The sequence below is a fragment of the Octodon degus genome, unplaced genomic scaffold (assembly GCF_000260255.1).
Source record: "Octodon degus isolate 3935 unplaced genomic scaffold, OctDeg1.0 scaffold00295, whole genome shotgun sequence".
Classification (NCBI taxonomy): domain Eukaryota; kingdom Metazoa; phylum Chordata; class Mammalia; order Rodentia; family Octodontidae; genus Octodon; species Octodon degus.
In genome coordinates this window covers 1003045-1023208 of record NW_004524871.1, presented here as the reverse complement: position 1 = coordinate 1023208, position 20164 = coordinate 1003045, and the positions used below count along the sequence as shown (strand labels likewise).

Genomic DNA, 20164 nt, shown 5'->3' with positions numbered 1-20164 from the left:
TCAAACTTGTGATCCTCCTGCCTTAGCCTCCCTAGAGTGTTGGCACGACAGTGCACTCCCTATATATATCTTTTTTTTTTTTTTTTCCCAGAACGGGGGATTGAACTCAGGCCCTTGCACTTGCTGGTTCACAAGCTTAATTCATTCTGTGATTCCAAGCAAGTTGGCCCCGGTCATGTTTGGCCCCTGATGTAGAATTCAGGAATGGAAGCAGAATTTTGCTAAATCCGTTAGTGTACCAAACTGTTCATGAAAAGCAGCATTTGTGAACTACGGTGTTGCTCTATTCTGCATAATCAATAAGACTTCTGGAGCACATCAAAACGCTCAAGTGTACCCTCTTATTATGAAAACTCTTTTCTATAGGTTTAAGACATTTTGTCCTTATGTTTAAGTCAAGCCATTCTGAAACCATGAAAAAATTGAAGTATTAACACTGATTCTGCAACTACTGCTGTCTGCTTTGGGAAAGGGCATGCCCGGAGAGCCTCTAGCCTCCGAAAGATGCTGGCCTCAGCTTGTCACATGAGAATGGCAGAAGGAGGCGTGCCATCCAAAGCTCTCTTCCTATGTTACCTGCAAAGCTGACTGCTTCTCAGCAGGAGAGGAAAGAGCCACTGCAGAACTCGGGGCCTCCATGGTAGGCTAGCCCCCAAAGAGAACAAAACATCATTTCCGCAGTCAAGAAAAGACACTGAAACCACCATGGAGAAACTGGGTCCCCAGACACCCAGTGGGCCCAGCCAAGCACCGAGGGGACCTGCTCACACAACCAAATGCCATGTAAAGCATTTGAACCGCTAAGTCTCTGGTGTGCATGCGAAATCAAGATGCTGCTCCACAAATACCTGAGCATTTTCACCTTTCATAATAAATGATCTTATAAGGGAGAAAGGTTACAAAGGCCTCAGAAACCCTTGGATTCCAGGCACCTGTGTGCAGAGTCCATGGCAGAGAGCTATACTCAGCGCCCGTGCCTGCCTCCGCAGGTGGGGCCTCGTGAGTGTGCGGAGGTGGAGTGCCCACTCACCCACAGGGGCTGCACGTGCAGCTGCTCTGCTGTGACAGCATCTACGCAGTATGCGTTCTCCCCAGACGCAGGGGTGTGGCCTCAGCTCTCACCCAGGGCTGCCAAGGGGGCTGACAGCAGCGTAAGGCCTTCAGGCCCAAACAGCCATGACTGTGAGGCTACACAAGGTACGTGACCAGCGTGCTGGGTACTCACTCTTCCTCATGCACACGGCCTCCAGGATGGGGTCCTCGGGCTGGGAGGGGGACACGCTGCTGCTGCTGCTGCTGCTGCTGCTGCTGGACTTGCGCGGGGCTTCCTCCTGGGGGGCATTAGTATTGCAGTTAGCAACACTGCATCCCCAAACCGAGAGGTGCCGAGCAGCGTCCAAGACTCAGGGCAAGTGGACAGTGCGATGGACAGGGACCGCCGAAGTTCAAAGGAAAAAGACCTCATTACAGTAGAGACACACTGCCCGGCCACCGTTACTGTTCTCAAAACCTATCCACATTTCCAACACACTCATCCCGACATCCCTGTCACTTTCTGCAGCAGACCTGGAGTCCTCTTTCCTCAGTGTCTCTAGTTGTGCTGCTGTGGCTGCCTCAGTGGCTTGAATCCATTCATGGTCATGCTGGAGAGCCAGAAGCCACACGGTGCCCGAGCTCATGAATGAGTGGCTGAGGGTGCAGTGCCACCTTCTGAGGAGCTGCCCTCCACTGGTGACACTTGGTGGCACTCATGTGGCTTTGACCACACCTCCTAAAGACATTCAGAAGGACCCAAGGAGTGTCCGCAGGAGGGCGCGCGGTCGGGCCCTTGCCCACTTTCTCTTCCTGGAAGGAGAGCAAGGAGGCACAGTCCCAGAGGCTCTGATTGGGCCACGGTCGGAACTCGGGCTGAGAGGAGGTGCCCAGCTAGGCTGCACTGGGGGCCCAAGTCCAGAGCCCACCTGTTGGACCCTTTGTAGCAGAGGTCTCACCGAAGAGGGGTTCTGCGACAAAGGGTCAAGTGGGCTTACGACTTGGTCTCTACCTCTGCTGGGCCTGGGTTTTCTGAGAGAGAGATGCTTTTGTCTTAAATTCTGGGATTCTCACACAGTGCTGCGAGGAACACCAGCACGCACACATCACATAGGCTGTGGAGGTAGGTGTGGGCTCCAGAGCCGGATCTGCCACTTGCTAACTCACATGCATCCTTCTGCCTATTTCCTTATTACAGTAAAAGGTGGAAGACCATGCGCAAAGAAATTAGTGTCCTTATTTCAAAGGTTTCAAGTATGTTCTCTCTACAGTCCAAAGACTAACTCAGGGCTCTGCAGAGCCCAGTTCCAGCCCTTATTCTCTGAGGCAGGGTTTCAGTGTGCTGCTCAAGTTGACTTCCAGTTCTCTCCTGCCTCAGCTTCCCAAGTAGCCAGGACTGCGGCCATGTGCCACCACACCTGGCAAGGGAGCCCTTCTCTCTACGTAGGGTCACAGCACCTTCTCATGTCTTTGTGAAGGTGAATTAATTTACATCTGATGTCTTACTCAGAGTTAGCTCAGTAAAAAGCAGCCACCGTACTCGCCGAGACTTGGCAATACATCAAAAGCCGTAAAACCACGCATCCCACCAGGTGTGGCGGCACATGCCTTTAACCCAGCATTTCGGGGGCTCAGGCAAGATGGCTGTGAGTTCAAGGCCAGCCCAGGCCACACAGTGAGTTCAAGGACAGCCTGTACTACATAGCTAGACCTTACCTCAAATAGCCAAAAAAAAAAAAAAAAAAAGTACACCCTTACCTAGCAAATGCAGTTAGAGATATTCTAAAAAAAAAAAAAATGTAAGGGCCATGAACAGACAAGTTACCACTATGCGTGTCTACAGCTTTCCCACAGGGTCAGAGCCTCGCAGCCAGCTCAGCCTGCAGTCCGTGTAAGCAGATGCAGGCCACAACCCACAACCCTAGGTGCCAGGACAGTGCTGCCGCCCTCACTTAATGGAAGGGGCTCCCTGCCCAAACCACGAACTTGGGCATTAAGGGGATAAAAAGCAAGTTGGGGTCTCACACTTTTTTTTAATGTATTTAGTACATGATCTTCAGGGTCTACAGAGTCTAACTATGTAGATCAGACTCACAGTGAGTCTCCTGTTTTCAGCCTCCCAAGCACTGGGATTATAGGCACGTGCTACCATACCCAGCCTTAATCACCCTCTCAGTGCATGCCTGGGGTGCCGGCATGGCAAACCTGGGACTGAACCCTGGCCACGGCGCTCTGTCAAAGCAGGTGCTTTAGTCTGCTGAGCTAGCTGGCTGTCCCTTCACACTTCTTAAAATGATTAAGAGCTTTGTTTCTCCTGCATAAGCTGTTGAGTTTATCACTGATAATTAAATAATTCATTACTATTCTGCTTCATATGTGTATCTGATCTATACTAATGCAGGGACTGGGTACACAGAAATTCAGAAATAAATTTGGATTACTGAAACAGTAAACTTTTTTGTGGTAACTTGTACCTAAGTTTCAGTTAAACCTGAGGGCCGGGGATGTAGCTCAGTGATACAAGAGCCTGCCTGACAAGTGTAAGATCCTGAGTTTAATTCCCTGTGTACACACACACACACACACACACACACACACACACACACACACAGTTAAACCTGAAAATTAGCAATAAGTAATAGGAAATTACTGACAATGTCATCAAATGAAAATGGTCTTCTACAGGTGAGCACAAGTCTTACGTCCTGGAATGGAAGAATCTCTCTCTTGAAAGAATATAAAATCTATAGAAACCACACCTATAATCCCAGGACTCTGGGAGGCTGAGATAAAAGGATCCCAAATTTGAACCTAGCCTGTGCAACTGAGCGATTTAGCAAGACCCTGGGTCAAAACTGAAAGGTTTGGATACATAGCCTAGGGTGAAGGCTCTGCGTTCAATTTCTAGTACTGCAAAGAGGAAGCGAGGCAGTGTGCAGTGCCCCAGATAGCAGGCACCTGGCATTGAGAGCAGCGGGCAGGTAGCTGGGCTTCTCCTGCCCTGCGCTCTCCCTCAGGAGTGGGCTAGGCATGGCCCTTGCAGGAGAGATCCAGCAACATAAACACACACAGCGCAACCCTGGACCACAGCGCTGCAGACCTGGAACATGGCAAGAGACGTCCAGGGCTCGCCACACACTGCCTTCGCCTGCAGGCTCACCTGCCAGTGTTCATGTTACAGGAAGAACAACCCTTATGGGGAGACAATTACATGAAGGTTTTGCTTGACTACCTTTTCCTTCTAAAACAAAGGAGATAGTAACATAAATGTGGAAATTTTGGCCTGTTCTTAACCATGCTTGTGCTTTATGACCACAGCATATCCAGCTTGCATACTCACTCTACAAACCACACCCATGTGTCATGGTCACCATAGCATGAAGCTGCCCACACACCCCACAGCCCACAGTGCCGACGCTATGCCCAGCCCAGCCGAAACCTCACCTCGGAGTCAGAGCTGTCCAGCTCAGCAAGCGTTGGGGCCTTGAGCAGCCTCTTCCGTGCTCCAGGCGCCAGTCCAGGAGAGCTCAGCCTGCTCTTTCCCGGCTGTGCTGGTGATAGCGAGCCCCCATTCACCTGCAATGGCTCCCCAAGGCTCTTTGGAGATTCTGGTGTGGTCACATCTGTGGAGAGAAAGGCAAAAGCTGACCCCAGCTTGAGCCAGGAAGGGGAGCGTGTAGGGTGAGGCAGAGGTGGAGGTGGAGGCAGAGGGCTGGGCAGTGCACTCCATGACCATCTCTGTCAGACAGGCAGTCAGCCAATGAGGAATCCTGCATGAGTAACTCAGGCTTTCCAGCTGTGAATCCTGCAGTTAACTGAGTCTGAGTTTAGCTTCCAGATAAGGAAATCGAGACACAGAGAAGCCAGCTTCCCGCTTTGGGCCAGAAGATGCAGGGGAAGTGGAGGAAACGATGCCGCACACTGCACCCCATGGCCTCGGGCGCCCGGGCCACCTACAGGAGTGAAGCATTTCACAGGGACACAGACACACACACAGAGCACACATGAGATACATTTTCTGTGAATGCAACATGAATGCATTCTCTCTGACATGATGAGTCGTGTTTTAGAGCGGAAGCCTGAACGGGCAGGCAGGACAGCAGCAGGACACCTGTTGGGACTGCGTGAGCTCCTGACCTGTTCCTCCTATGTAGGACAGAACAGCTGCACTAGCCCTATACCACGGGCAGGACCCTCCCTCCAGCTGCTGCCTAGGGCACGTGGCCTCAGGCCTGGCCTTCCCCTTGGGGAGGATTCTACAGCTTGCAACAAAACTGGAGCTTTCAAAGATGAACAGAACTGTCTATGCAGCTGAGGGGAGCTGGGGCACAAGTCCGCTCTCCTAGGAGGCTCCTCCTGTGCTTGCAGGCAGGGGGCGGGGTCAGGCCCAGGGAGCGTGAGCATGCAGGCTCCTTGTAGGCAGGCAGCACACTCAACAGATACAGCTGCTGCTCACTGTTAGGGACGAGGAGGCCACAGGACAGCCCCTTCCCAGCAGCAGGGACAAGCTGGACAGGGAGAGAGGCAGGAAGAAAGGAAGGAGGGAGGGCAGGAGGAATACAGGAGATAGAACTGTCTGTCAATTATCTTTTTAGGTGAAAAAACCCCTTGTTTTGTACCAGAAATCAAACTCACAATCTCGTGCTTGCCAGGCACGTGCTGTGCCACTGAGCTACATCACTAGCCCTTAGGTGAAATTTTTAAGACAGAACTATTATTTTTTATGGATGTTACTGCTTAAGACACTTCAGAAAGTCACTGGAGGTAGATTAAGTGTTAAACAGGGTGGGTGGCATTGAAGGTGACAGGTGTCCACAATGGCCAGGAGCACGGCGTGCAGCACACAGGCAGCGCACTTGCATCCGCCTCCACAATCAGCAGCCGCCTGGCTATGGGGACTGCGCACCTGCCAGATGCAGAGCTGTGAGGAGCAGGAGCAGACACACTCCGCAGGGTCCCCCAGGCTAGACGGGATGGCCTCACGGCACCTGCCTGCTGACAGAGGTCTGTCAGACACTTGGTCATAATTTTAAGGCATTGAGTGGTTACATTTTTTGTTGAAAGTCATAAATTCTATTACTTCAATATAACCAAATGAGAATGAAACATGAATTAAACTTTGTGTTTCTTCTACATAAGACAGCATTTAAGAAAAACTGGCGATAGTTATGCATAAATAAAATCTAAAACCAGAAAGCGCATACTTCGGATCAGAGAGTAACATGTATATTCCTGGCATTAAATACTTTAATAACTGTGTGGGGTGCTGCCTTATTTAGTTGGAGGAAGTGTGACTAGAATATCGAAGACAGTCTTAATATTTGCACAGAAGGAAAAACTAGACTTACCTTTATGTTGAAGGGATTGTTAGAATTTTCACTAAGACAGACACTTGTCAGATGCACGCAAGCAACAGGCGCGCTTCCTCGCAGCTTATCTATGCTTATGCTTACAGTCGCCTCGACTGCATGTCTAACATGTTTCCTCTTTGGTTTGCTCATTTTCCTGCTCAGAAATGCATCCAGCTTTAAGTCAGAGGAATGGGCTGAACCTCTGCATTCATAGCTGGGATGTTTCCAGCAACATTCAAAGCACAACAAACACAGAAAGCAGCACAATAACCCGAGAATGAACAACTTGGAAATCACCAAGTACATTAAGGTGCAAAATAAATGAGAGCCAATGAGAAGCAGTGACGTGTACATTCTTTGGAGCCCTTCTGTGGAGGATGTCAGTGCCTGAGCCCACGTGCACTGTGAGTGGGCGTGGGCACTGTCCTGCCTGGCTGCAGGGGACACCAGGGGTACTTGGGGAGACAATCTGAGTATGTAACACTTTCAAGTTTACCTGCCAGGGTCTCCCTACAAAGGGTTTGGAAAATAAATAGAAACAGCCAAATATGATAAAGAAAATGGAAAAGGCTCTTCAGTGGTCAGTTAAAAACATCAAGCAAACACTAAAACATCAGTCATGCCTAAGAGCTACGCAAATACACAGAGTTTTTTTAAATGGCTGGGAACTACTTTTGTAGTTGGAAGACAGTGCGTAAATATATTCAATATACAACCCTCTGGTTTTTGTTTTCTTCTGGTACTACCAGGGATTGATGGAATCTAGGGCTATCTATCACTGAGCTGCACCCCACTGCTCCTCTGGACCAGGATTTTGCTAAGTTGCCAAGGCTGGCCTGAAACTTGCTCCTGCCTCAACCTCCTGAGAAGCTGGGGTTACGGGTATGCACTCCTGCACCTGGCCTGCTCTTGCTCTCAATTTGTCAGAAGGCACTTGAGTCCCTGCAACCTAAGAGGCTTTGTGCAGTTCAATACTTTGGAAGAAAATGGTACCAGCCAGCTTGCTTATTTTACATTTAAAACAGTGGGTTCTGAAGTGACAAATTTTAACTTGCAAAATATCTGTTGGAATTACATAGGCTTTGGAAGTTTGCAAACATGGAAGCTGCTATTTTTCAAAGGGGGCTGCCTCAGTAGATCCCGTCTAGGCAGTTACTCCTTTCACTGTGGGTGCTGCGTGCCTTACTGAGGGGCAGGAACCTGCGCCAGAGACTCCAGCAAGCACCCGCACGCGGCAGCCTGCGTAGGTCCTCAAGTGACTGCATGTTTTGGAAGAGAAGACGTTTCACGACTGCCTTTTAGTCAGCTTCCTCCATTCTCTAACGGTGAAGACACGCCAGAGGGCAAACTCCACAAAGAGGCCGCCTCACCATGGCCTGAGCATGCTCCCCAGGGGGCCGGGGACACCGTGTTCTCATTATCTCAAACACACTGCTTTCAAGATGTGCGTGGTGGCGCACGCTTGTAACCCCAGCACTGCAGAGGCTGAGGCAGGAGGATCACTATGAGTTCCAGGCCAACCTGAACTATGTAGCAAGACTCTGTCTCTGAAAAACCGAAAAGAAAAAAGGAAAAGCATACTGCTTTCACCCACTGACCACGGTGAGAAGAAAGCCTTTCTATTTTCTTTCTGGCAGTCGGACAAGCAGATGTGTGAAATGCACGTCACAAGCCACGCTCACGCCAGGTGTGACGGTGCTTCCATCGTTACCTGACAAGTCAAAACTGTGAGACACACTAAGAGGCCGCACTGCTGAAAGAAAGAAAACACGATGAGAGGACAGGGCGCAGCTCAGCTGCTGGGCGGGGCCAGGGCCGTAGGGCCACCCCGCTGGGCAGGGCTACCCGCTGGGCCGGGGCCACCCCACTGGGCCAGGGCCACCCCGCTGGGCCGGGGCCACCCCGCTGGGCCGGAGCACCCCACTGGGCCGGAGCCACACCGCTGGGCAGGGCCACCCCACTGGGCCGGGGCCACCCCGCTGGGCCGGGGCCACCCCGCTGGGCAGGGCCACCCCACTGGGCCGGGGCCACCCCTCTGGGCAGGGGCACCCCGCTGGGCTGGGGCCACCCCGCTGGGCAGGGGCACCCCGCTGGGCCGGAGACAACCCGCTGGGTCGAAGACACCCCGCTGGGCCTGGAAAGTGGGGAGAGGAAGATGCCCTTCAAGAACATGTTGTAAAGGGAAATGTGGGGAGATACAAACAGTTTTCAAAAACCGCGTAATTGTTTTTTTACCTAAATACTATAAAATCATTGGTCAGGAGAAAAGTAACTATGTTTTAAAACATGATTTTAAGGAATACATGCACTGCCTGGACTTCCAGAATGGTGTGTCCCACGGGACTCAGGTCAGCCAGCTCTGGATATAGACAAGCACGGGACAGGAAGTCTCAGTGTACCCATGCCAAGAGCAGGCGTAGCCACTGTCACCACAAGGTCGCCTGGCTGTGTGGTCTCAGCTCTATTACCTGCTAGCAGCTCACCCGACCCCTCTGAGTTTGTGTCACCCCTTCCGACAATGGGAACCCCAGGGCCTGCCTTGTGGGGCACCCTGTGAGCCGTGGCTTCCCACACAGAGGCGCCCAGCATGTGAGCGCATACGGAAGGGCAGTTAATCGCAGTTCCCAAGAACAAAATTACTTCTTTCCTACTGAAATAGTTTGTTGTAAAAATTTTATTCCATATAAGCAAGCTTATTTATACACATTAAATGGGTGGTTTTAGGGGATGTAAATTACATCTTAACAGTGTTTCAGAAGAGAGTGTCATGAGGATTTGAAGAGTTTGGCATTCAGCACAGGGAGAGCCTTCTGCTTTCACACCAGCCCCAAACCCTGCATACCCCATGAGCCATTTTTGTGTCACAGGGCCAGAGCAGGGCGTGGCACTGAGACTTATGTGCCACCTCCTTCTCTTTACTATCCAAACACCCCACCAACCAGGTCCCCTAGGGGACCCCAACTGCCAAGGCCAAAGCGCATCTCAGGGTCCCCCGCCAATTCTTTTCTCCATTCTTAAGTCCTCTTCATGCAAATGGAGATGAACAAAGGTGGAGGCATAATTCCATGAATTTCAGGCTTCCTAAGAAAACACTGGAAATGGCCTGCGAAACAGAAGGAAACAGGCAAAAAGCAACGTGGCCACACGTCAGATCACAGCCTTAGGCGTCATGCTGTCACACTGAAAGACAGGATGGCGACCAGACCACAGCTAACATTGAAGGCGTGATGCTGTCCATGGTCTTCTGTGTTTGTGGCTTTGCAGTGGGTACCCTGGATGTGGATGGGGCGGATAACGCCTTCTTTGAACACTTGGATGGTTTCCCGTCACTGAGTTTCTACTTACAACCACATGACAGGAAACGTTACAAAAATATTTAGGGAAACTTTTCTTCAAGTTAATGCTGTTAACCTTATCCCAGCCAAATTATCCAGAGCACAGTTTTTATGGCAAAAATCAGTGTAGATTTTCAGGATTAATAAACTCAAATTCCTGACTTTCCACTTCAAGTTTTAGATCAGCTTGAATTTAGGATTATAGAATTAAAAGGCCATAGAACAATCACTTTCTCTACCAGCTCAGTTCTGGTTGTTGTGACACAGCAACTCTCAAGGTTAAGATAAAGACACACTCGGTAAAAATTTGGTATTTACTATACAGTAGGGTTCCCTTCCCCTTAGCACACGTGTATGATGTTGTAGAAGTGAAACTAAAAAAAAAAAGTGACACTGAAAAGACTGAAAAACATGAGACAAAGGCCTGCTCTAGGGACAGGATCCGTAATCTAAGGCTTCCAACAAACAGAACCCTGGGACCATGCGGCTCCGCCCCGCAGGGGCAGGCTAGCCACCATCTCACAAGCTCTTCCCAAGTGCTGAGGGTAAAACAAGCAACAAGAAGGGAAGGAGACTCCAGACCAGCACCCTGAGGGCACAGATGAAAAGTCATCCAGAGAACAGAGCGAACTCGCCCCAGCAGCAGAGGGCCAGGAGAGCACAGCACACCAAGGGGTCTGTCCAGGAGTCAAGGGTGACCTGACACGTGGAAGTCAAGCCAGGTGACAAGCCCATAACAGAATAAAGGATACAGCCACACTATCATTTAATAGATACAGGAAAAGCATATGACAAAACTCCATACTCTTTCATGATAAAAATTCTTAAACTGAGAACAGGAGTGCATTTGCTCAACATAATAAGGCCTCCTATGAAATGCCCACAGCTAATATTACACCCAGAAGGGAAAAGGTGAAGAGTTTTACTTCTAGCACCAGAATGAGGCAGGGGTGGCCTTTTCCGTATGTGACACAGTCCTGGGCATCCTAGCAGAAACAAAAAGAAAGACAGGGAAGGAAGGAGGGAGAAAGGCAGGAAGGAGGAAAAAAATCAAGGTTAAAATATATTACAAAGTCATTTATCATTGAATACAAACAGACACATATAGATCAAGATCAAAACAGGGCAGAAAGAAACCCACCCTTGCATGGTCAGCTGATCTCTGACAAGTCTGCCAAGAACACACAATGGAGAAAGGCTTCTCCAATGGAGAAAGTCTCCTCAACAAGTAGGGCTGGGAAAACTGAATATCCACAGGTAACAGGATGAATCTAGAACTTTATTTCTACACAGTGCCCAGAGATCAACTCAAAATGGATTAAAGACTAAAACCCAAGATCTGGAACTATACAACACCCATTAAAAACATAGAAGACAGTTTCCACGTTGGTCTTAGCAAGTGTCTTCATTAAAAAGAACACCAAAAACACAGGAAGTATCAGGCATGGAGGCCCATGCCTGTAATCCCAGCACTCAGGAGGCTGAGGCAGGAGGATCATTCAAACTCCAAGACCAACCTGGGCTATAAAGTGAGCTCAAGGCTATCCTGGGCTGCACAGCAAGCAAAAGACGAAAAAAAAAAAAAAAAAAGGAGGAGGAGGAAGAGAAGGAGGGAGCTCAGCAAAGAGGAACACAATGAGAAGGCAACCAACCTACACCACAGAGCATGTGTGCCCATCTCCCTGCAGGAACTATGTCCAAACATGCGACCAAGCCCTGCACCTCAGCAGAAGAAAACATGGAACGTGACTCGAGCAGGAAGGAGATGCACACATGGCAACAGGGGCCCTCATCATCAGCAACCTCAAATCACAACACAGCCACCTGCAGCGGGCACTGGACACAGGGAGGGCCCACACAGGCTCACCACTGGGAGCACACGGGAAGCACTCTCATGGGATCTGCGCGGAGACTTCTTGGAAAAAGAGAGAGATCAGCACACCCATGTCCCCCAGAGCACTGTTCACAACGGCCACCTGTGGAAACAAGTGGAATGTCCGTTCACAGATGAGTAGAAAAGAAAACAAGGCACATACAAGCAGGCCATCTGGCTGCTCGGCGGCGCACACCCATAATCCCAGCATTCAGGAGGCTGAGGCTGGAGGATCACTGCAAGTTCGAGGCCAGCCTGGGATAGATACATAGTGAGTTCAGAACTAGCCTGAATTACATTGCCAGACCCTGTCTCCCATGAAACAGACCATGAGACACAGATAAACCTCTGTGCTATGCTAAGAGGAACAAGCCAGAGATAAGCCGAATGAACTCACTCCACAGGGCACTAGAGCATCTGCTTCACAAAGGATGGAATGGCCACTCCCAGAGAACAAAAAAGGAGACGGGGAGATTCGAATCCACAGCTAAGTTCACTCAAACAAGATGGGCAAGCTCTGGTGCCCTGCAGTGTAGCACCGCACTGCGCAGCATGGCTGTCCACCTGGACACCTGCCGAGAGGGACACCTTCGCAAGCCTTCTTGCCAGTCAGAGAAAACGTCAGGCTCTTACTGCGGCATGCAAGAGGCTCCTCGTCTACTTAAAAAGATCACTGCGGTCTCCCCTAAACAGTGGAGAAAACTGCACGGTATGATCAAAATACATGGTGAATGCTGACATTTTCAAAATTCTTTGAATATTTATTTTTATGTACTTGGTACAGGGTGTCACTAAGCAGCTCGGACTCGTACTGCTCCTCCTGTTCTCAGCCTCCCAGCACTGGGATCATGGGCATGCGCCACCACAACAAGGGGCAGGGCCAGCGCAGTATGTGGTGCCAGGGATTGAACCCTGATCCTGGCACTTGTCTAAGTAGGTGCTTAGTCTGCTGAGCTATCTTGTAGGCCCTCAAAAAACTGCTACAGTAACAGAGTCGCTGTGAGTCCTCTCCAGCCCCTCCTTCTCCCCTCAGATGCTCACCCCAGTGTCCTCACACTTTCTGCAGCAGTTCCGGAGTCTTCTCTGGGGGGGCATGCAACCCAATGGACAGCAGCTCATAAAACCACAATGCTGCATCCACCCTGCCCACCCACTGGCGCTGGCAATGCGTCTGCTGGCTCCTCCCCAGAGTCCAGACAACCGGAATGCTCTGATGCATTCAGGACATGACAGCACGGACAGGAAAGAGGACCCCAGAACTGCTGCAGAAAGCGGTGAGGATGAGGGATGCGCGTGTTAGAAGCAGGGGGTTTTCTCAGGGGCTGAGTGTCCACTGAGCCCCTGCTCACCCCATGCACCCAACCGCCGCATGGCCCTCCCGGCACACGGCGCCTGGAAGTGTGCTGCAAGCAGCCCATCCCTTACTTCCTGATGAATTCCCAGTTGCTGGGGAAAAGGTTGATGGACCACAGACTGTTAAAAGCTGCTGGGAAAAATTAAGGCAGATGCCCGCTGTGCACTGCCATCACTGCACACACCAGCCTGTCCTGCTCCTCGCACGGTGCAGATGCCCAACCCCAACCCGACTGTACCGCTCCTGTGCTTCACCATCCAACTCTGCTCCCAGAAATAGGCTTGTTCCACCTCTGAGTTTCGTCAAAGTCTTCTATTTACTCCCAGCATTCTTTCTTGAGGACCAGTAATTCTTCCCCAAGTGTAATCTAAAACTGTCATCTTTAGTGCCACTTCCTTATTTTTCCATGGTGTATCTTTCACTTGTGAGGAAAGCCCCAGGCTGTTGCTGGAAGAGCCACCGTGCACACTGTGTGACTACATCTCGGGTCACAAGCCATCCTGGGCTGCAGGAGTCCAGTAAAGAGCCCCTGGGTCTGGGCTCAGTTCAACATCATGCAGATTTGGCCCTGGTGAGCGGGTGATATCCTGGAGAAACTTGTTGCCTGGAGACCAGAGAGGGGCCGGCAGCTCGTGACCACCCAGCAGTACATTTCATCATTTTAACATTGCAGGACTGCTCTGTCCGTACCAGGCAGGCTGCAGTGCTGTAGTGTGAGGGCCAGGAGGGCCTGGGGAAAACACATGTCCCCGGCCATGCGTCCTCCAGAGTGGAGGGCACTACGCGGGTCTGCTCGCTCATGCTGCAAGCGGGAGCCACCACAGGAGGACGTGGCTGCTCTGGGAAGAGAACAGACAAACGATGTTTCTTCAACTTCTTGTAGTATCTTCAATCTTGCAAATTGGAGGACAGCAGAGAAACAGAAATGCTTACAAACACCGCGTAATATGGTCTTGCTGTAAATCAAAATCGTGTTTACAGCATCCATTATAGTAATTATTAAAAATAGTATAATCCCAGCACTTGGGAGGCTGAGGCAGAGGATTCCCATGAGCTTGAGGCCAGCGTGGGCATGCAGCTCAGTGTGAAGGCCCTCAGTTCAATCCCCCATACCACGCCAAAGGACACCATAAAGGAAGAGCTGCCAGATGTTCACACGAAGCCAACTAAGATGATGAAGTGTGGCGTGAACACTACCCCCACCTGTGTTTCTCAAATGGCAACACCTGACCACTGCACAAGTCACGGCGTAGTAAATGTGGCTGCCACGACGCTGTTCACACCCACAGAACTCAGACTGCAGGGGGAGGAATTCTCCTGCCCTCTCCTGCTGGGGATGCACAAGCACAGAGGCAGAGCTGCCTGTGGACCCACAGTGCACGCGCTCACTCGCTCAACACTGAGAGGTTTCCTGCGACCTCAAGCACACAGGAAGGTGGCACGGGCTGTGGGAGGGAGGGGGTGACAAAGGAACGCGGGGGTCAGCTCCACCCTTGGCGCCGTCCATGTCCATGTCCTCGCCCCAGTGCACAACCGAGTGTGGGTCATGGCGGACTCACCGAGCCGGCTTCGGCGGATCTCCTCGGGCGAGACAGGCCGCAGCTTTCTTTCAGACTTGATCTCCTCCAAGATCCTCTCATGGAGGCTGCGTGGCCGGGGCGGGGTGGGCTTCAGCTTCCTGGCTGAGACCTTGAAGAAGCACAGGGGCCAGGAGGTGAGCGTCTGCTCCGAGCAGACGCTGCTGTGAGCCGCTCTTCACTGTCGCTCTGCCCATCACAAGCAGCAAGGTCGGGGTGGCGGGCCTCGGGTCTCACAGCACTGCAGACACACATCCCTGGACATGGGGCCACCCACGGCCCCGCTGTGCTCTGGCCACGGCCCACCCATGGTGTGGCGATGTCCTTGTAACACTCGGTGCTCAGCTGTTCCTGCTGGGGAGCTGCTGCTGGTGGGACACGAACCACAGCCTTCCCAGGTGAGGTTACAGGAAAGAAACGCTTGGGAAGGCAGAGTAACCTGCTGCAGGGCCCAGGAGACCTGTCTTCCTGAAACCAGGTGAGGCAGGCTCCTTCTCTTCTTTCAAAACCATTTATAGATGGATTAGTAACTTTGCTTCAGATGTACACAAATAGGGAAAGAGCATTCTTTCATTGTTACTTTAGGTATAAAGGTTTGAGGAGAACTGGCTATCAAGCAAGTGGGGTCGTAAAAAAGAGGGAATGGCAGGGATGGTGGCATGTGCCCGTCACTCCAGCACTCTGGGAGGCTGAGGCAGGAAGATACGACATTCAAGCCAGGCCAGGGTAACTCATCAAGACGCTCTCTCAAAAAGAAAAGAGAAAAAACCTGAGAATGCAGCTTGGGGAAACCGGCTTAGAACATTCTGAGTCTATTCCATGGTCCCTAGGAAGGTAACTAATGTATAAGGGGCGCAGAGCCAGGTGGACTCATTGTCACCGCGCCACAAGGGAGGGGGCGGGTGCTGGGTCCACACTAACTCTGTTTAGTTAGGATAAAAACAGCCTGCACAATTTTTTCTGACCTAACAATGCAGCTTTCAGGTGGGCTTCACAGGGCTAAAAATGAAAAGCTCAGGCGAAAGAAAGCACTGAACTAAGCTGCAATGGCGGATCCAGTGTGCACTTGAAAGTCGGCGAGCTTAGCCTAGTAACTCAGCGGTTCTGCGCCTAGGCGCACAGGACAGGCTCTAGGGCTGCTTAACCTAAGATGCTCTAACAGCGGCTTCACTGAGTCAACTTGAGAAGTTTAGCTACGCGACTCAGCAGGGCCAGGGTCCTCCCTTCATGAACAGCCTGAGCCTGTGCAAGCCGAGGGCGGGCCACAGCCTGGTAGCAGGGCGGAGAGGCCGCTCCGCCCCTTCCCTCCCGGTGATTCTGCTGTCCCCTGCTGCCTTCAACGGCTGCCTTCTGCCATGTCACCTCTCCTGAGAGTCAGCTGATTATGCACAGAAACCTCCACAAACTGTGAGCTAGAAAGTTTTTCCTCCTTTAACTTTGGGTGTTGGGCACTTTGTCCCAGCAGTAACAGAAAATAAGACAGAAGCTGAGCCCTAGAGGACAACGCAGCAGCCCATACCGGATTGAGAGGTGGTCGGGACCGGATGAAGTCGAGGATGATCTCATGGGCACTCTTCTTCAGCCTCGGGGGAATGTCTCCGTTCACCTAGGTGGCAGAGGCAGAAGAGCCGTGTGACCGCGGCAGGCTCACAGCACACAGGCAGCGCTATCCTGGCCACCACGGAAGTGGACAACCAAAGCAGCTGTGGACCCAAGTTCAGTGCAGCTCTGTCTTTTGGGGAATTACACATGAGACACACTGAGTTTTTTTCAGGAAAAAAATCCTGAAATTAGGAATGGGAATGAAGGAGATAACACCCGTGTTTACCAAGTGTCTCCTACTGTAAAAAGCCCTCTGCTCTGTTTTCACCTGTGACAGAGGGGCTGACAGGACTGGGCTGACAGGACTGGGCCTGGTCAGTGCTCGGTGCCAGCAAGGGCAGTGATGGTGCAGCCATGCCTGTTCCACTGCTACTCTGATGTCTTTCCTTTTTAAAGCTGTGTGCTAAAGGAATTTTTTATAAATATAAAAAAATCCCTAGAAAGCCACAAAAAATCTCCACTTCCACCCACGTTACCACCCACCCAGCACAGCTGTGGCACTGTGATACATTTGTCCCTGGTCTGGTCTGAGCATCACAAGCAGAACTGCCAGGCTGGCTGGGCCCAGTCCCATGGACAGGAAGGACACCACACCCAAGCCAGCACTGACTGTCCAGATGTGAGGTGGCGGGGACCGACCCGAGCTGAGGTCAAGGCTGGCACTGCCCACCCGTGGAGCCCAAGATACAGGACTGCAAGCTTTCTGCATAAAGCAGTGCAGCAGAACTCCCCATCACCCTGTGCAGTCCACATTTTCCCACCTGACTTTCGTACACCTTTCGCCAGACGTCCTGTGCACAGGCACAGCAGGGCCGAGGTCCACCCACATGCCAGTGTGCCTGGCTGCTAGGACCAGGTCCTGGTCCCCCGCAGATGCGAGTGGGGGTGCAAGGAGGAGCGTGTGGGCCACCTGCCCAGCTGGTGAGGTGCTGTCACTTCAACTGCGCCCCTCTCTGTGTTAGGGTCACAGAAGACTCAGAGTTTCTGCCCAGATTCTGGAGATTCACTTTCTGAGATGGTGATGCTGACATGCGTTCCTCGGTGTGTTTTTGTGGAACCTGTCTTCCCATGGGTGTGGGTGTGGTGTGTGCACTGGTTGTGTGCATGCAGGTATATGTACGTACATGCACGGCGCAGGGGAAGGAAGCTGGGCTCTCACTCATACTGGACAAGCTCTTGGGCAGAGCTGGGCCCCCAGGGCACAGGTGGCCATGGCGGAGGCAGAGCAAGCAGCCACACGTCACGGTCCAGGGGCCCAGGAGACAGTAAGCACCATGAGGCTGGCGTAAGGGTGAAGGCAGGCTCTGCCTCTGCAACCTCCACCAAGGCCTTCCCTGTGGCTGCAACAGCCTGCAGCTGGGCGCAGAGCCGGGCTGCCCTAGCCACCCACGGGAGGCTATCACGCAGTAACCTGGTAAAGCTGGGGCTAGAAAAGACACAGCCCTTAAAGTTGGGTTGAAAATGATGGTGTGGAATCTGATTATAAATGACAATAAAATATTAATTCTACTTTAAAAAAATAATATAATGGTATAGAAAATATTCATAATCTGTTGAAAAAATAACTGGTCACAAAACACAATTTGCCCATGTTTTACCCAAATTAAATGCATGGTACGAATGAGTGAGGGTTGGACCCAAGATACGCAAAAATTTCTCTTCGGGCGCTGGAAAAACAGTATTTTGCACCTCTCCCTGTTAGCACTGTGGACTTTCAGATCTCCCACTGTGACCAAGTGCAGCGCTCACAGGAGGAGCACCCTTGCAGCACACCCAGCCATGCCCTGCCCTGCTCACCATCACCCTGCGCAGGCTGTAGCGCCGGCAGCGGATGTCCTCCATCAGCATTTCGTAGGGCGTGAGCTGGTACTCGATGGGCAGCGGGTTGTACTGCCGCTCCTGCACCTTCTTCAGCTTCACCCCACGGCGTAAGTCCCTCATCACCTGGACCCAGAAGCGCGCCTGGGGAGTCAAGTGTGAGAGTCTGTGAACACCACATCCTGGGCAGGAGGAGGGGCTGGGGCAGTTCAGGGCTCAGCTGAGAACACACGGCCTCCAAGGCAGCAGCCACACAGGACACAGCTCCTATACCTGCGCCTATTCTACCTAGCTCTTCCCCAAGTCAAGTTGTGGCCCATAGGTACAGGGACTTGTTCTGCCCTGAGCCCAGGACGGGGCTGGCCTTACGATGGGGAGGGCAGGCCCCAGGAAGCACTGAGGCCCAGCTCTGCACGGGAGCTGCCCGTGGTGCCCTGGGACTCAACGGCTGCGAAGTGATGGGCTGGTCGCCATCCGGCACCAGCTACCACGCCCTGCCCAGGCCTGGCTTTCTCACCAGGAAGAGAAGGTGGGACCTCATGAATTGAGAAAATCAGGGAAGCACAGAGCTCTGCACACAAGAAAGACCATCTGTGGCCTCTGTGCACAGACTTTAGGGTTTTCTCATCTTCAAGCACTAAGCTGCCTTGTCCACCTTCAAGAGTCCTCAGGGCCAGGGAGATGGCTCAGTGGACTAAGTGCTTGCCTGGCAAGCACAAGGGTCTAAGTTCTATCCCGGTACCACAAAAAAACAAAAGAGTCCTGAGAATAAGGTGAGACTTAGGTGAGAGACCTTACTGTGGACACGACTGTGCTCACGCCTCCACTTTGGTGAAGTCAGCCATTGCTGTGGTTACTAAAATATTCTAGCTTGTAAAAGTCAATGTGCCGGGGCTGGAGAGATGGCTCAGTGGTCTAAAGCACCTACTTGAAACAAGCTTGGCAAAGCACAGGGACCGCGGTTCGATCCCCCAGCACCACATGCCAGCCAGCCCCGCCCCCTGGTGGGCTGAGCTGACCACACACACACACAATAAATAAATGTAATAAATTAAAAAAAAAAAAAAAAGTCAATGTGCTGCAAATAGCTACCTAAATGTACTCTTGCTACTTTTTCTATTACTGTATTGGGAATCAGACTCGTGATCTCACTCTGGCCAGGCAGGTGCTGTGTCACTGAGGTACACCCCGACTCTGTATTCATCATAACATCAAGGAATGTGTAAGAGTTTTCTACATCTACTAGGCTGAGGGCGCAGCTCAGCGGCACAGCATGTGCTTAGTATGCGCAAAGCCCTAGCTTTGATTGCCAGCATCCAAAAAATGTTTACTTATGCATTAAATAACGCGTTAAATTTCCCAAAAATGTCCTTGATAAAAATTGGGATTTTTCAAACAGATAATGCCATTTCCCATTCTCTTTTTCCAAAAGGATTTGAGCTACTCAGCATTGAGTCCATCATTGGAGTACCTTCTAAAACGTTCCTATTTCTGGAGGCTCTTGGATTCTGCCATGAGTGACGCTCTAGAACAACAGCCGCAGACGCCTGCCTTTCTCTCGGGATGCTCCTGCCCCAGCGCCCACACCTCTTCTCCACTCCAGACTCAGCACACTCACTCCTCACCGTGTGCAGCTGCCCCTTCTGTCAGCTTCCTCAGGGTTTCCACACATACCCCGATTAGAAGATGGCTCCTCACATCATGCACTTGCTGCTGCTTCTGTTTTGACCCAGAGCCTCCTACAGGCTGAGAGTGTGCTCTGACTGCGCTGCACCCCCAGCATGATTCTACTACAACTCACCTAAGTGTTAAAATGCAATTTTAATGTGGCCATTGTCTGTGCATCATTTGGCTAAGTCTTACTACTTTCCAGAAATTAGGGTCAAGGTTATATAAGGCACTACACAGAGACTTTATCATTCACCCTTTGTTCCCGTGAGGAGAGATGAGCCCGAGAATCTGTCACCAAGGGTCCTGTGGCTGTCCTCTTCCCCAGTTGTGTCCTCACAGAGGGAGGTGACAGTGGGGAATCGCCCTCTTGAGCACCACTGCCTTCCTCAGGGACACACCAGCACAGCGCTGCAAACACGCAGCAAGGGATTCCACTTCCATAAGTGAGCTGTGTGCAAACTGAACACTGTGAGAGGCATGTGTGAGCTTCTGAACACCTGTGCGAGCTGTGTACTAACTTCTGAACACCTGTGCAAGCCTTGTACCAACTT

General features: G+C 51.5%; 1 protein-coding gene across 6 annotated transcripts in view; it reads right to left on the bottom strand.

Moving 5' to 3' along the window:
• The window catches only part of Spire1 (spire type actin nucleation factor 1), a 101614-nt gene that overhangs the window by 10013 nt on the left and 71437 nt on the right, over nucleotides 1–20164 (bottom strand). For 2 of the 6 annotated variants that reach the window (XM_023707492.1, XM_012512964.2), the window contains 6 exons: nucleotides 17922–18086; nucleotides 16042–16128; nucleotides 14505–14634; nucleotides 8095–8136; nucleotides 4477–4655; nucleotides 1226–1331 (listed from right to left, as the gene is read on the bottom strand). In XM_023707492.1, the coding sequence (XP_023563260.1) occupies nucleotides 1226–1331; nucleotides 4477–4655; nucleotides 8095–8136; nucleotides 14505–14634; nucleotides 16042–16128; nucleotides 17922–18086 (709 nt within the window). The remainder of the gene's footprint in view (nucleotides 1–1225; nucleotides 1332–4476; nucleotides 4656–8094; nucleotides 8137–14504; nucleotides 14635–16041; nucleotides 16129–17921; nucleotides 18087–20164) is intronic. The other 4 variants (XM_023707490.1, XM_023707491.1, XM_004647213.2 and 1 more) reach the window with 2 other exon arrangements.